The sequence below is a fragment of the Procambarus clarkii genome, chromosome 56 (assembly GCF_040958095.1).
Source record: "Procambarus clarkii isolate CNS0578487 chromosome 56, FALCON_Pclarkii_2.0, whole genome shotgun sequence".
Lineage (NCBI taxonomy): Eukaryota > Metazoa > Arthropoda > Malacostraca > Decapoda > Cambaridae > Procambarus > Procambarus clarkii.
The window spans coordinates 18,216,175-18,234,195 of record NC_091205.1 but is presented as its reverse complement, the minus strand read 5'-3'; the positions used below and the strand labels follow the sequence as shown (position 1 = coordinate 18,234,195).

Genomic DNA, 18,021 nt, shown 5'->3' with positions numbered 1-18,021 from the left:
TAATGTGGTTTTTAACGAAGATAAGTTCCAGCTACAGAAAAAATGAAAATATAAAAACGGAAACCATGTACAAAACTCAGTCAAATAATAACATAGAACGAAAAGGCAATGTTAAGGACTTGGGTGTACTGATGTCGGAAGACCTTACCTTTAAAGAACACAATAAAGTAGCCGTCACAACTGCAAGAAAAATGACACGTTGGATAACAAGAACTTTTCACACTAGAGATGCTATACCGATGATGATACTCTTCAAGACGCTAGTGCTCTCTAGAGTGGAGTACTGCTGCACAATGACAGCACCTTTCAAAACTGGAGAAATTGCTGACCTGGAGAGCGTGCAGAGATCCTTTACTGTTAGAATCCACTCGGTAAAACATCTAAACTATTGGGACCGACTAAAGAGCCTAAATCTGTATTCTCTTGAGCACAAGCGGGAGAAATACATAATAATTTACACGTGGAAAATAGTAGAAGGGCTGGTCCCAAACCTGCACACAGAAATAACATCACATGAGACCAGAAGGCATGGCAGGATGTGCAGAATACCCCCGTTGAAGAGCAGAGGTGCAATAGGTACTCTGTGAGAGAACTCTATCAACACCAGAGGCCCGAGACTGTTCAAGCTTCCATTACACATAAAGGGCATAACAGGTCGACCCCTCACAGTGTTCAAGAGAGAACTTGACAAGCACCTCCAAAGTATACCTGATCAACCAGGCTGTGACTCATATGTTAGGCTGCGAGCAGCCGCGTCCAACAGCCTGGTTTGACCAGTCCAGCAACCATGAAGCCTGGTCAATGACCTGAGGCAGGTGACGCCTCGGGGACGCTAAGCCCCGAAAACACCTCAAAGTAGGTATCTGGACCTTGTCTGGTTTATATATATATATATATATATATATATATATATATATATATATATATATATATATATATATATATATATATATCGTTCCTAGTAGCCAGAACGCACTTCTCAGCCTACTATGCAAGGCCCGATTTGCCTAATAAGCCAAGTTTTCCTGATTTAATATATTTTCTCTAATTTTTTTCTTATGAAATGATAAAGCTACCCATTTCATTATGTATGAGGTCAATTTTTTTTATTGGAGTTAAAATTAACGTAAATATATGACCGAACCTAACCAAACGGGGGGGCGACTGTCCCCCCTCTCTCCCAGGGGGCGACTGTACCCCCCTCTCTCCCAGGGGGCGACTGTACCCCCCTCTCTCCCAGGGGGCGACTGTACCCCCCTCTCTCCCAGGGGGCGACTGTCCCCCCCATCTCCCCCAGGGGGGCGACTGCCCCCCCCTCTCTCCCAGGGGGCGACTGTCCCCCTCTCTCCCAGGGGGCGACTGTCCCCCCCCTCGCCCCTCTGGGAGAGACTGTCCCCCCCCCCTCTCTCCCAGGGGGCGACTGTCCCCCTCTCTCCCAGGGGGCGACTGTCTCCCTCTCTCCCAGGGGGCGACTGTCCCCCCCCCCTCTCTCCCAGGGGGGCGACTGTCCCCCCCCCCTCTCTCCCAGGGGGCGACTGTCCCCCTCTCTCCCAGGGGGCGACTGTCCCCCTCTCTCCCAGGGGGGCGACTGTCTCCCTCTCTCCGACCTTCCCTAACCTTCCCAGTTACCTCTTCTAAGCCTCCAAGCCTTTTCCCTCTCCTCCGTCCCCTCCATTCTTACCACAGGCTTGGACAGTTGATAAATTGTCCTGTAAGGCTCAGTGTCCAGGGCACCAGGTCCGTCTGAATACCCCCCCCCCCCCCTTTCCATGATAGGCCTAGTTGGTGATTGGCGTGGTGTAACGGGGGGTGGGGGAAATAGCTCTATCTTGTCCATTATTCCACCCCCCAGTTAACTCTCTCTAGTCCGTTATCCCGTCCCCAGTTAGCTAACTATTCTAGAGCACCCTCCAGAGTTCCTAAGGCAACCTCTCTCGTTCAACACCTTGTAACCTAGGTATTTGACTACCTAGGTGCTAAGACTACAAGGCGCCGTCACTTGATCAGTTACCCGAAACTCTAGAGAGAACTCTAGAATACAGAATCATTGCCACAAACGTATAAGAGAATACGAGAGGAAAGAAATGAATAGTGAAGTAATTAGTGAGGGTTTGGGGTGAGAGGGAGAGAGGTGGGAGGGGCAAGGAGGGTCATTAGTTGAAAGTGAGAGTTTAGAGAAGGGTGGAGGGAGAGGTGTAGATAGGTAGAAGGAGAAGAGTAGATAGTAGAAGTAGAAGAGTAGATAGTAGAAGACGAAATGCTGCCACCATCCATTCATGATCATTACATACAAGACAAGGAATGGAACTTGCCTGTATCACAAAATTCTCAAAAGATGTTATCATGAGTTCATTATTAGTAGTTCCCATCTTTATCATGTACTCATTCTAAACCATGAAACCAGTAACTACAGAGGCTTTCTCACCTCAACTCAAAATCTTTAGGGAACAAAGTTAAACACAATTTAAATAATAAATTCATAATTATATTTCACATGAAGTATCATAATTTAGCAATTCAATTAAAATGTTCCAGTTTAATATGCATAGTGAGTCATCATCCAAGAATCTGAGAACCCTACAACTTGACTGCCCCTGATCATCACACAACATATGTAAACACGACCAAGTCACCTTAATGTTCACTCACCGAGTACTGAGTCTAAGTTGAATAGAGAGGGGGGGGGGGGGGGTCTGTAGCTTGACAGAGACTGTCTCGCCCCTGCCGGCCGACAGCCTCCCTGGTAGGGAGCAGGTCTCTGCTCTCGTCTGCTGTTCTGTCTCTTCATCCTTCTTTCTGGATAGCTCTCCGAGTTTATATTGGGGAACCTAGTAGCTAACTCCGCCCACAATTAGATAGCCTCCGGCACTACCAAGCCACTCCTTAAACGTCGGCATGTTTGAAGGCTACCAGACTACAATTATAAGCTTAGCGGAAGCAAGGTGAAATTCTCATGATCTGACCTCAGGTCACTTGGGGTCGTTAACGGTTAGAGGTGTGAGATCTCAGGCAGACAACTGGCGCCTCTCAGATCCTTGTCTGTGACTCATGTACTCTATATATATTTTAAATAAACTAACTCAAACACTTTTACAGTGTTACATCTCCCCTTCTCCCCGAAAATAAAGTTTTTGCAACACTGCTAAAGCAAGCTAGCCGTGTGCGACAACTTTATTAACGAAAAGAATACATCCTAGCTAAACAAATATACATCATCCTACTCTAAAAAATGAAATATGTAGACAGACGTCCATTGTCTCTGGCTGGGCGACGTCACTGCTTGGTCTTGTAGATAATCCTGTACCACATTTCTTCAACACAACTGCCTCCGTCGCTTCTCCGTCGTTAACGCACAACAACACTTGGTCAACCCGAAAGCCGTTACTACTTGAACTGAGCACAGGACCGTGGAATTCGGTTGTCCCAGCTGATCTGTAATTGGCCCTACGTCAGTCACCATGAGAGACGTATATTGGGGTTCTTCACAGCTATAGGGACTACAAGTTTCGAGACCTTCATATAGTTGCCAACAGTAGAAATCCCATCCTACTCTTCTTCCTCCCTGTTGCTCCAGCACGCCTCCTTCAGAGAGCTACTTCTGACAGCCACATCAAGTCCGCATGACACAGGAAGAATCACTCAACAGAGCAACATGCTTGTAGGAGGGGCGGCCAGTCAAGGCAACGATCCTGTCTTGCAATTACGCTCCATGCAATAATGCTGACACCAGCAAGGGACACTAGGTATCGTGTCTCAGCTTGGCTTATCTTCTTCTTTCTTCTCTCTTCTTTCTTCTCTCTTCTTTCTTCTCTCTTCTTTCTTCTTTCTTCTCTCTTCCTCCTCCCATGGGTCTTTGACAAGCGACCTGGGGTCCATTGGGGGTCTGTCCGTCCTGGGGTCCATCCTGGGTAGACCGATGTTGGTGGGACAGACTGGAGTCGTTGTTGCTCCTCTTCCATCATTACTGGGTCGTCTGGGGCCGTCTGCAGAACGACCTGGGGTCCACTGGGGGTCCGTCCGTCTTGGGGTCCACTGGGGTCCGTCCGTCTTGGGGTCCACTGGGTAGACCAATGTTGACCGACCGAGAGGGCTGCATCTTGGGGTCCCCTGGGGTGGTGGTGGTGGTGGTGGTGGTGGTGGTGGCCCTGACATCCAGGTAGGGGCTGGTCGTCGTGGTGGTGAGGAACAGCCGTGAGTGTGGTATAAGGCAGCCGTCTCCCTCTTCTGTATGTGCGTCTCTCCTCTCTTCTGGCTCCCACCTGTGAAATGAACAGAAAGGCGACAATACGTGTTCCCAAGATGTTTGTGTGACCCTGTCGTTTGTATAGGGTTACACAGTCCTATCATACCGCTCTCCTCCTGGCAACAACTACACTTCAATTTTTAATAATTCAATTAACTCTGAATGATATTGACTTGGTGGAACATAAAACAGTAACAGAGTAAAGTTAGAGAAGAGAGAATAAGGTCATCACTACTTTTAACTTGTCACAAAAAAAAATCAACACTAATAGACAAAACACTAGCCTAAACTTAACTGTACCGTTCCTAATCTTAAGTACATAATTAACCATTACTCCCACCCTTAACCTACAGCCACCTACGTGACCCAGAGTGTTTCCCTAGCTTCTCCGCCGGTAAACAACTCCCAAACTGTTGTCACCCCTGTGACCAGACTATCTAACGTCGAGCGTCCCCAACGTGAAGTCTACTGACACACTAGTCCACACTAGCATGCTGTACAATACCAGTACACCTCGGGTTATTGCGTTCAAATGGAGTAAAACAGTCGATCGCAATAATCTGAGCAGAACCACACTTAAACTACTTAAGAACTACACCTGCCACTCCCCACTGACCTGGAGACCAGCGGTGGCTGGGTGTCCCCGTGGGACATGCGAGGTCACCTGTCACACTCAGCTGACCTGCACTACCAACACCGCTAAGTTCCCAAATCGCCAAATCTTATCACTAACATTAATCACTACACACGCAAGTTCTGGTGAACATTCCCTGAACACCACAAAACTCACAAACTCACTAAAATACATCGTCAGAAAATCACTATCTCCTAACCTGAAAACTCGCTAAATCGCGAAAGTAAAACACCTGTCAAGATCTCCCTGATAGCGCCTGAGCGGCAAAAAGACACGTGGGACTGAACAATGTTAAAAGAACACCAACTACCTACAACATTGTTCAACACCGCTGCCATCATTGTAACGGGGGGTGGTGGAAATAGCTCTATCTTGTCCATTATTCCACCCCCCAGTTAACTCTCTCTAGTCCGTTATCCCGTCCCCAGTTAGCTAACTATTCTAGAGCACCCTCCAGAGTTCCTAAGGCAACCTCTCTCGTTCAACACCTTGTAACCTAGGTATTTGACTACCTAGGTGCTAAGACTACAAGGCGCCGTCACTTGATCAGTTACCCGAAACTCTAGAGAGAACTCTAGAATACAGAATCATTGCCACAAACGTATAAGAGAATACGAGAGGAAAGAAATGAATAGTGAAGTAATTAGTGAGGGTTTGGGGTGAGAGGGAGAGAGGTGGGAGGGGCAAGGAGGGTCATTAGTTGAAAGTGAGAGTTTAGAGAAGGGTGGAGGGAGAGGTGTAGATAGGTAGAAGGAGAAGAGTAGATAGTAGAAGTAGAAGAGTAGATAGTAGAAGACGAAATGCTGCCACCATCCATTCATGATCATTACATACAAGACAAGGAATGGAACTTGCCTGTATCACAAAATTCTCAAAAGATGTTATCATGAGTTCATTATTAGTAGTTCCCATCTTTATCATGTACTCATTCTAAACCATGAAACCAGTAACTACAGAGGCTTTCTCACCTCAACTCAAAATCTTTAGGGAACAAAGTTAAACACAATTTAAATAATAAATTCATAATTATATTTCACATGAAGTATCATAATTTAGCAATTCAATTAAAATGTTCCAGTTTAATATGCATAGTGAGTCATCATCCAAGAATCTGAGAACCCTACAACTTGACTGCCCCTGATCATCACACAACATATGTAAACACGACCAAGTCACCTTAATGTTCACTCACCGAGTACTGAGTCTAAGTTGAATAGAGAGGGGGGGGGGGGGGTCTGTAGCTTGACAGAGACTGTCTCGCCCCTGCCGGCCGACAGCCTCCCTGGTAGGGAGCAGGTCTCTGCTCTCGTCTGCTGTTCTGTCTCTTCATCCTTCTTTCTGGATAGCTCTCCGAGTTTATATTGGGGAACCTAGTAGCTAACTCCGCCCACAATTAGATAGCCTCCGGCACTACCAAGCCACTCCTTAAACGTCGGCATGTTTGAAGGCTACCAGACTACAATTATAAGCTTAGCGGAAGCAAGGTGAAATTCTCATGATCTGACCTCAGGTCACTTGGGGTCGTTAACGGTTAGAGGTGTGAGATCTCAGGCAGACAACTGGCGCCTCTCAGATCCTTGTCTGTGACTCATGTACTCTATATATATTTTAAATAAACTAACTCAAACACTTTTACAGTGTTACAGTGGAGTGGCCGGGAGCATGGGTTTGGGTGCCATAGAAGGTGGATCTTCATACCTGGTGAAATCCTCAGTTAATTCATTAGTGTGAGGTTAGATTAGGTGTGGAACAGCCCCCCGGGGGGGGGATAATAAGCCTTACTGGCTGGATTACTTGCGGAGTGAAGGTATTGTAATCGAGTTGTGTATTTAGTATTTCAAACCATTTTGCCTCTTGGATAGGTTCTTAGAATAGGATATTATTGATTCTTATTAATAAATTCAATATTAAAAGTAATTTGGCATTTTAGTTAATATTTTTTTCATTATTCTTGGAACATAACATCTTAAGTTGATTTGTCTTAGATATTTGAAGTGATTCGCTAAATGCATTAATAACATTTGTAGTTACCAACAAGTACTGTACCTCACGGTGATGCTAATACTCTTTAAGTCACTGGTGCTGTACTGTCTTGAGTACTGCTCGGTACTCACTTCCCCCTTCAGAGCGGGAGTGACCCTCTGTCCTGCGTGACAGTGAATACCAGCATTTTCCTCACTTTAATTAATAAGACTGTATTAAAATCCTCAGATTAGGCAAAATTGTAATTAATTTTGTCAATAAAGATGTTAATAATAATAAGAGATCTGTGAATTAGAAGGAATACAGAGAACATATACGGCACGTATAGAAACGATAAAACATCTTAATTATTGGGATCGTCTCAAAGCTCTCAAAATGTACTTATTCTTTGGAGAGAAAACGAGAAAGCCATCAAATAATATACACATGGAAGACACTGGAGGGCCAGGTCCCAACTGTACACAGTTGAATAACAATATACTGGAGCGAAGGATACGGAAGGAAATGCAGAATAGAACCAGTGAAGAGTAGAGGTGTAGAAATATTGTTGGAACAAAGGTGTATGTATTCAAGTGACACTTATAAGTTCTTGCAAGAAGTGCCGGACCAACCAAGCTGTAGTGGATATGTGGACCTGCGGGCCGCTCCAAGCAACAGCCTGGTGGACCACGTTATCGCAAGTTAAGCCTGACCTCAGGCCGGGCTCGGGGAGTAGCAGAACTCCCAGAACCGTCTCAGGTACGCTCCAGGGTAGTAAGAATTAATTATGTAATTATCAAGAGTAAGATCTATGTTCCTGCCTTCTTCCTCACGAGTTAGGGACGCCAGATTAACATCAGTCAGTGGTCATGTATATAATTATCCTTTTTAGCTCTTAATAATGAGATAAGTGTGTATGGTTGGCTGACCTGACATGTGAGAGGCTGGTGGTAGGGGTGTCTCACTGTCACGGTAGACCTTCACAGTGTTCCATCTTGTATTACGTGTTAACTATAATTGTTAAGGGTATCAATTGGTGAGGGTAAGATCGACGTAACGATAAGTGGTAAATCGACTTATTACCGACACGAGAATAATCCAGGACGGACCGAAACGTCGTCGTCCCTTCACTTTCTAGCGTGTGGTCTGGTCAACATAGTGGTAAAGGCGTGTTGACCCATAATCACTCATTACACAACGGTGGTTTTCTTACAAATGGTGTCATTACACTACACATAATTGGCCGACCTCTTATGGTGTTCAGAAGATAACTTGATGAACAGCTTCAGAGGAGACCTATTCAACCAGGCTCATACGTCAGGCTGCAAGGAGCTGCGTCGAACAGCTTAGTTGACCAGATCACTAAGCAGGAGGCCTGGTCAGAGACCGGGCCGCGGAGACGTTGATCCTCGGCATCATCGACAGGTAATTACCATTGTCGGAAAGAGGAAGCCTGTTATGGTCATAGAGTTCTCTCTAGACCAAGGACTGGCCTTCCCCAATGCATGCCACAACAGTTGTCTAACTCCCAAGCATCAGCTTTCTGCTCGGAGACCAGACACATCACCAGTAAGAAAAACTGACCAAACTTGTCGCTGTACGCGGGAATCGAACTCGGGTTCAGTGGGTTGAGAGCCGACAGCCCTAGAACTACACATCTTAAATATAATAGTTTAGATGGTGCTTAAGAGAGGCAGCTTGATCACTGGTGGAGGGGAGTGTGAGGCGGGGCGTAGGAGGTATCTCTAGGCCAGGGGTCGCCGCCCCCTGACGTAACAAAGCTCTCGGGTTGTATGTAATGGTTGTATAATCAAGACTTGTCAATTGTGACCCTTCTGGCCGGACTGTGATTAGATAGGGAATTATTGATAAAATGACTAGTTAGGTCGTCCTGTTGGGTAATGGGGTGTACCTGCCTCCCACACCTGGCCACGTCTCTGTGTTCGGGACACTACGCCACGTTATCTGATCCCCCGGCACCCCCCCCTCCCTCGTCACCACACCAGCAACGAATACATCATCACTAAAACCACAACTACAACAATTACCACCACAACCAGTCACTGCCATTACAACCACAACAAACAGTTCACCATTCAAACCTGTATGCATGAACGACACAGTTAACCAAGCTGGAAGCATCGCATGACTAAAGGCATCAATAATTAGACAGTGACTAATGTAATGTCTCTACTGTAAGAGAGGACCTCACTTGGTCCTCACCTCTTATAATCCTCACTTGGCGTGGTCAAACTTACGGGATCACTTGCTAACAGTTACTTGCCTGCTTGTGGGCTGGGGTGTAGAGTAGATGGTGAGCTGGGGTGTAGGGGTGAACTGGGGTGTAGAGAGTGAGCTGGGGTGTAGAGGGTGAGCTGGGGTGTAGAGGTAGAGCTGGGGTGTAGAGGTGGTGTGATGGACACAGTAGCCAGATAAGGTGTTTGCGTCACAACAAGATACGGCCCCACGCCAGGTAGGGGAGGAGGACTTGGCCCTGGCAAACTGACTAGGAAAGGTTGTCACCAGCACATATCCAGGGTCAGCTGCTGCTGCGGCACTGGCAAGGTCCAGGGAGGATAGGGACAGTTTCAACACACTGGGAGAGACATAAGGACGGCTTGGGGAGTAGAAGAACTCCCAGAACCCAATCAACCAGGTATCAACCAGGTATCAACCAGGCATCAACCAGGTATCAACCAGGTATCAACCAGGCATCAACCAGGCATCAACCAGGCAGGGAGGGAAGGTACGCGGATAGTCAGCAATGGAGGCACTCACCACGCAGGGAGGGAGGTTGTTGTTGGTTAAGATTCGCTACTCTGAACAAAAAGTTCCAAGTAACACGGGCTATGGTGAGCCCGTAGTGGACTTAGGGAGGGAGGGAGATAGGCATGTAGGCACGAGGATAGGCACGGGACGGAGGACGATTGAAGGGATTTAGATGTGGTTAGGTTCCAAGGAGTGCAGGTGAGGTACCTAGCCACACACAAATACCTTAACTACTCCAGGTAATGAATAATGGCGTTACGGGCTCGCCTTAGCCCGTGCTACTGGAACTTCTTGTTCTTAGTAGCTGTATCTAAAATAAGAGAATGCGTACTGAAGGGTTTCTCGATTCAGCTACTCGGAACAAGTTCCAAGTACTACGGGCTATGGTGAGCCCGTAACTTACCTGGCACAGGAGCGGGGCAAGAAGCACGGCATATAGTGAGCCTGTCAGCTTGGGGTATGACTGTCCTAACAAGTGTCTGGGTATAATGGACTGGTTACTAATACATACGAGTGTATACATGCCGTAGTGGGTGTATGAAGCATGTTTATGGTAAGGTAGCTGGTGCTGTGGGTGCGGAGCTTGGGCATGGTCATTGTCATAATACTCTACCACCTTACACACACAAATCACAATAACCTGATGCATCAATGAACAAATCCACAAGGGCCGTGACGAGGATTCGAACCTACGTCTGTGAGCATCCCAGACGCTGCCTTAATCGCAGCTCAGTCGATTAAGGCAGCGTCTGGGATGCCCAGAGACGGAGGTTCGAATCCTCGTCACGGCCCTTGTGGATGTGTTCACTGTACCACCTTGTCACTCAGCCTTATGTAATGTGTTAATATTATAGAGTACAGCTGGTTCATAAGTAAATAATGTAGTGGTTGTATAGCCCTTTTAACTACCTTTTTATTGTTATATTGCTTTGTGTTTCAACAGCCTTGTTAGGTAGGAGGATATCACAGTAGTTGAGGTTGTTAGTCGCCCAGTAATTGTTAACTAGCTTGACCTCGTTAATTGTTTCATTGTTTATTTGTAGGTTCATTTCGCCCGAGGTGTAACTGTAAGTAACCCCCCTTGCATGTGACTGGTGCTGGCTGGGTGCTTGCTTGGTGTGTGGGGTGGGGGGGTGTTGCGTGAAGTGGGGGGGGGGGGGTTGCGTGGGGTTGGGGGGTTTTGTTGCGTGGGGTGTAGGGGGGGGGTGTAGCGTGGGGTAGGGTGGGTGTAGCGTCTTGTGGGGGGGTTGTAGCGTTGTGTAAGGGGAGTGTAGCGTGGTGTGGTGAAGTTGGGAGGGCGGGTATAAGGTGTGTGACACCATTTGGTCACCACTTGGTCCGGGAGACATCTCCCGTCACGCAGGGTGCAGTTGCGCCTCCACAGATCTCCAGTATCATCTTTTGATACTGGTAATGGCTCGAAAGGGCCACCACTTACGGGCTATTCATGCCCGTGCCACCTCTTGGGTGGCTTAATCTTCATCAATCAATCAAGGTGTGTGAGTTAGTCCGTTACGGGTTATTCATGCCCGTGCCACCTCTTGGGCTCCTTTAACTTCACCAATCAATCATGAGTTAGTAAGGATGAGGTGAGGACACCATAATGAGGTCGAGGCGCGGGGCCCCTGTCGCACTGCGCTCTGGTCCATAATTGATGCTCACACACTCACACTCACACACACACACTCACACACTTACACACTTACACACTTACACACTCACACACTCACACACACACTTACACACTCACACACTTACACACTCACACACTCTCTTAACTTCATCGCACCGTGCTGCAGCCCACACACCTCTCTCTAGGAGAACGGTGACGCCTCCACAACAGTATCAAGTCACGTCCAGTTCCCCGGGGGCCCCAGGACCACGTGCCGTCCCCCGAGGGCCCCAGCACCACGTGCCGTCCCCCGAGGGCCCCAGGACCACGTGCCGTCCCCCGAGGGGCCCCAGCACCACGTGCCGTCCCCCGAGGGCCCCAGGACCACGTGCCGTCCCCCGAGGGCCCCAGCACCACGTGCCGTCCCCCGAGGGCCCCAGGACCACGTGCAGTCCCCCGGGGGCCCCATGGACCACGACCAGTCCCCGAGGGTCCCGGGACCACGTGCCGTCCAACACTGGTGGTGGAAGCAGAGCCACAGTGAAGGGTGTAACAGTGATGGCGACACACTAAGAACTGTAACAACCCGGCCTTGACTGTTGTAACAACCCGGCCTTGACTGTTGTAACAACCCGGCCTTGACTGTTGTAACAACCCGGCCTTGACTGTTGTAACAACCCGGCCTTGACTGTTGTAACAACCCGGCCTTGACTGTTGTAACAACCCGGCCTTGACTGTTGTAACAACCCGGCCTTGACTGTTGTAACAACCCGGCCTTGACTGTTGTAACAACCCGGCCTTGACTGTTGTAACAACCCGGCCTTGACTGTTGTAACAACCCGGCCTTGACTGTTGTAACAACCCGGCCTTGACTGTTGTAACAACCCGGCCTTGACTGTTGTAACAACCCGGCCTTGACTGTTGTAACAACCCGGCCTTGACTGTTGTAACAACCCGACCTTGACTGTTGTAACAACCCGGCCTTGACTGTTGTAACAACCCGGCCTTGACTGTTGTAACAACCCGGCCTTGACTGTTGTAACAACCCGGCCTTGACTGTTGTAACAACCCGGCCTTGACTGTTGTAACAACCCGGCCTTGACTGTTGTAACAGTGGGTAATGGCTGAAATAGTTCTCTTGGTAATGACCCAGTGTTGCTATACCTTCTCTACTCCACCCTTGTCCCGGGTGTTATCTCGCTCTCATGGTACCTGCAGCGTCCTGGGTGGTAATCAACCAGGTAAACTACCCCACCTGTCCTTCAGCCACTCACATGAGACGCCACGTGTTATTTATTTACCTTACTAGGACTCACTAGTAACACTACCTCCAGACGGAGCCGGTGGCTGAGCGGACTGAACACTGGACCCGTGATCCTCTGGTCCCGGGTTCATTCCCGGGCGCCGGCGAGAAAGAATGGGCAGAGTATCTTTCACCCCTGATGTTCTTGTTACCTAGCAGTAAAATAGGTACCTGGGAGTTAGTCAGTTGTCACGGACTGCTTCCTGGGGGTAGAGGTCTGGTTGAGGACCGGGCCGCGGGGACACTAAGCTCCGAAATCATCTCAAGATCCTAGTAGTTGGACATCCATGGTTGAAATTGAAATGAGTTTATTGAGGTAAAATACACACAAAGGGATGAGGTAGCTCAAGCTATTCTCACACCGTATCCTTAGTTCGTTGAGCGTTTCGTTATTCGTGGTAAAATCGTTAAAGAAACAATGGTAGTTCTGCTTGCTGGGTTAGTGTATCAAGACGGTGGAGGGTAAATGACTCATGTCACAGGAGACACGGGAGACGAGTACTTACATGTCAACAGACCTAGACCTGTTGTAAGTTTTCAGATCACAAATTAATATATTTAATCACAGAAATTACCCAACTACTTGGGCTAGACGGTAGAGCGACGGTCTCGCTTCATGAAGGTCGGCATTCAATCCCCGTCTGTCCCAGTGGTTGGGCACCATTCTTTCTCCCCCGTCCCATCCCAAATCCTTATCCCGACCCCTTCCCAGTGCTATATACTCGTAATGGCTTGGCGCTTTCCCCCTTTTCTTAATATCTAATGACAGAAATTAAGCTTGTTTTTTCCCCAAGACCTAGTAATTCTGCCCCAAGGCAATTAATATGACAATGAATCACAGAGCAAGTTGTATACCTCAGGGTAACCAAGGTAACAGGTACTTACAAATTACTGGACACACGCTCCCTCCGCCAGACGGGAGACATCTTCCGTCACGCAGGGTGCAGTCGCACCTCCACAGATCTCCAGTATCATCTCTTGATACTGGTAATGGCTCAAAAGGGCCACCATTTACGGGCTATTCATGCCCGTGCCACCTTTTGGGTGGCTTAATCTTCACCAATCAATCCATCCCTCCGCGAGTATTCGTCTTAAGCCTATATCTACACTAACACTCCCCACTGCTCACACCCCACCACCACAGTCCCTCCTCACGGCGTACAACACTCACTCACTGTCAAGATAAGCTCCTCCTCGTTTGGAAAGCACCACTCAGAAGTTAGCTTACAAACACCCAAGGCCCATCTCCCAATTAAAATATAGGTCTAACCTGAACGAGCCAATCCCAAGTAAACTTACTGAAATAAATGTGCCACGGAAGCACCTTCTTGAAATTGTAGGCATTTGCGGCTGACGTTTTTATGGGGTAAGCCTTGCCAGACAGAGCCCAGAGCCTGCTGCCCCAGCATCATGTTCCTGCCCCTCTACACCAGCTCTTTATTAACTCTATTACTCAACACGTGTGTAATAAACTCAGCAGCTGTGTAGTAAACCAAGAGAGGTATTGAGTGTGAGACTACAAGAGCCACTTAGGCGCGGCACCATCATCTTGCTCATCAGTGTCGAGGGTCTACCTTGGGTTTACCTTGTCTAGCTTCCGGGGGTCAACAGCCCCGCGACCCGGTCTCCGACCTGGCCTCCCGGTTGGTCGTCTGGTAAACTAAGGTTGTTGGCCTCGGCTGGTCGCAGCCTGACGTATGAATCACAGCCTGGTTGATTAGGTATCCCTTGGAGGTGTTTATCCAGTTCTCTCTTGAACAGTGAGGGGTCGGCCAGTTATGCCCCTTATGTGTAGTGGAAGCGTGTTGAACAGTCAAGGCCTCTGATGTTGATAGAGTTCTCTCTCAGAGTACCTGTTGCACTTCTGCTCTTCAACGGGGGTATTATTCTGCACATCCTGCCATGCCTTCTGGTCTCATGTGGTGTTATTTTAAGTTCAGATTTGGAACCAGTCCCTCTAGTACACTTATTATTATTATTATTATTATTTTAATTTTGCCCCGAGGGGTGAGTTTATTGGGCAGCGCCACTCATCCTGTGAGTGGACACACCGTCATAGTGACAACATTGGGCAGCGCCACTCATCCTGTGAGTGGACACACCGTCATAGTGACAGTATTGGGCAGCGCCACTCATCCTGTGAGTGGACACACCGTCATAGTGACAGTACGGGGCAGCGGCACTCATCTTGTGAGTGGACACACCGCCATAGTGACAGTATTGGGCAGCGTCACTCATCCTGTGAGTGGACACACCGCCATAGTGACAATATTGGGCAGCGCCACTCATCCTGTGAGTGGACACACCGCCATAGTGACAGTATTGGGCAGCGCCACTCATCCTGTGAGTGGACATACCGCCATAGTGACAGTATTGGGCAGCGCCACTCATCCTGTGAGTGGACACCGCCATAGTGACAGTATTGGGCAGCGCCACTCATCCTGTGAGTGGACACACCGCCATTGCAGCATGTACAACACTCCCCAATAGGAAGAAAACCCGCTGGGTTGTTCACCCTGTCACTTGTACCCAGACACAGCTGGGACTTGCTGAACTGTCTCAAGTGAACAGCTTCTCTTACCAGAAGATTAACATTCGTCAGCCCTTAAAATCTTACGTTATCTTGCGGATGAAAAATCGGGGAATAAGTACAGTATCTATATTTGACATATGGTATTTCCCTAACTCAAACAATGTGGGGTTTATTATGATATACATGTCTAATGTCTCTCAGATGTTTACATTCTCTCAAGTAGTGGTCAAGGCTGTGTCCGTCACTCTAGCGTGCTCACGGGTGTTTGCTGCTCTGTGACAATGGTGAGTGGTACACACCACTACTCCTCTAATCTTGCACCAGGTTGTAAAGCCATGGCAGATCGTGTTCGAGGGGGAATACGGCACAAAAATACGCTAAGTGGTTGCATTGCCTTCTCTAGGGCCACAATCCCATAATACCAATTCCACCTGCATGTTCCGCGGCCACTGTTGGTACCACAGGAGGAGGCCTGGTCGAGGACCGGGCCGCAGGGACGTTGAGCCCCGAAATCGTCGCAAGGTAACCATGCCAGTCACAAGGTATTGTCTGGGCGTCTGCCAGATGCAACATTAGCTGTATTTATAATACATAAACCTTTGAGGCGTAAGATCAAATACAGTCTTGGGGCCAGATTCACGAAAACACTTATCCAAGCACTTACGAACCAGTACATCTTTTCTCAATCTTTGACGGCTTTGTTTCCAATTATTAAACAGTTAATGAGCTCGGAAGCACCAGGAGGCTGTTTATAACAATAACAACAGTTGAATGGGAAGTTTTCATGCTTGTAAACTGTTTAATAAATGTAACCAAAGCCGTCAAAGATTGAGGAAAGATATACACGTTCGTAAGTGCTTGCGTAAGTTCTTTCGTGAATCTGGTCCTTGGAGTGAAAAGTCGGGCAAGTGTTCCATCAGTTATTATTACAAGTGTGGCCGGTAGGTGTAATGGGGCTGTTGGCAGTCATGGCGGTGCCCGGAACGTTCTGCGCCATTGGCCGCCTTATAACAAAAATGGCAATGCTATACCTTTGTTACTTTGCTTTGATACAGCTGGGAGCCCCGAGGATCATCGGAGCTCTTGACTGCGATACGTTTTGACCCTCTCAGTTTTCGGCGATGCTTAATACCATGCGTCAGTGTATTGTTGTATGACTAGTGTATATGTTTCTTTACAAATAGGTATTGCTGTTGTTATTATGTCAGTGATGGTAATGTTTTGTAGCTCACACACACCCACACACGCACGCACGCACACACACACACACACACACACACGCACACGCGCGCGCACACACACACACACACACACACACACACACACACACACACACACACACACACACACACACACACGCACGCACGCACGCACACATCCAGTATCCTCTGAGACCCTGTTAACCACCTCTCAAATCTTCACACCTATGGAAGAGCTTCCTCCATCAGCAGAACACTCACCAAGAAGGAGGACAATAGAATGAACACAAGAAAGTGAGCTTCAAGGCAATATACACTAACATAGATGGAATTACAAATAAAACAAGTGAACTTAGAGAATGGGCACTAGAAGAAAACCCTGACATAATAGCACTCACAGAAACAAAGTTAACGAAAACCATAACAAATGCAGTGTTTCCACAGGACTACTATGTAGTGAGGAAAGAGAGAGAGAAGTAAGAGGAGGAGGTGGTGTAGCTCTGCTGATAAGAAAAGGTTGGAGTTTTGAAGAGATGGTTATTCAGGGCTGTGAGGATTTCAGTGACTACATAACAGGTACCATAGCAATTGGAGGACAAAAACTAATAGTAGTAGTAGTCATATATAACCCCCCACCAAACGACAGAAGACCCAGACAGGAATATGATAAAAACATGGCCACCATTAATATAATAGAGAGAGCAGCTTCTGTCGCTAGTAGGGACGGATCCAGACTACTAATCATGTGAGACTTCAACCACGGGAAGATAGATTGGGAGAACGGAGACCCACATGGAGGACCAGACACATGGAGAGCTAAGCTGCTGGACGTGGCAACAAGAAACTTTCTAATCCAACACATCTAGGGACCGACAAGAATGAGAGGAGAGGATGAACCCGCTATTCTTGATCTGATATTTACCCTAAATGAGTCGGATATAAGGGAAGTTAAGTTGGAAGTCCCCTTGGGAATAAGTGTATTGATCTTTGAGTACCTGGTAGAGCTATCCCCCCCCCCCCCCATGGGACACAGAACTCAGAACTAAGTCTGTACAAGACATGATGGACTATGTTACCAAAAAGGGTCAGGAGGCAGTAAACAAGTTTACACCCGCCCGAAAGGAAAAACCCAGAAGCAAAAGAAGAATCCATGGTTTAATAGGGCATGTATGGAAGCAAAGGAACTGAACAAAAGGGCGTGGAGGATCTTCCGAAATAATAGAACACCTGAAAGTAGAGAGAGATACCAGAAAACCAGGAATGAGTATGTTAGTGTGAGAAGAGAAGTTGAGAAAAAGTATGAAAATGATATAGCAACAGTGAAGGAACAGGTGATGAAACTTGGATCAGATGAGGTCAAGTACACAGAGAATGACAGAGGTGTGTGAAGAACTGTGTGTGTGTGTGCGCGCGCGTGCGTGCGAACCCTGCCTGACTGTGTGTGCGCGTGCGTGCGTGTGCAGCCCGTCCTGCTGGGAGGGTATTGAACAGCTGTGGACCTCTGATGTTCAGACTGTGTTCTTTGATTGCGTCCCCTGTGCAGCTGATAAATCCTTTACTCAATGCCATGTGCAGCTGAGGAATCCTTTTCACAAGATTGTCGCTTGTTTAGCTAAATGAACTATAAGGGTCAATTCCAGAAGATGAGAGGAAATGTCAGCACTGTGGAGAAATGCCCGACAGACCACTGGAACATTATCTAACACAGTGCACAGTTACAAACCCATTAAGATTTCAACTTAGATTCAACAGAGCAGAAGAAGTTG

The 18,021-nt window shown here is 47.7% G+C and overlaps 1 protein-coding gene across 1 annotated transcript in view; it reads left to right on the top strand.

Annotated features, from left to right (window-relative positions):
* The window catches only part of LOC138353186 (uncharacterized), a 61,635-nt gene extending 43,992 nt beyond the window's left edge, over positions 1-17,643 (top strand). The window contains exon 5 of the mRNA XM_069306059.1: positions 17,339-17,643. Coding sequence (XP_069162160.1) covers positions 17,339-17,643 — 305 coding nt within the window. The remainder of the gene's footprint in view (positions 1-17,338) is intronic.
* The last annotated feature ends 378 nt before the right edge of the window (positions 17,644-18,021 follow it).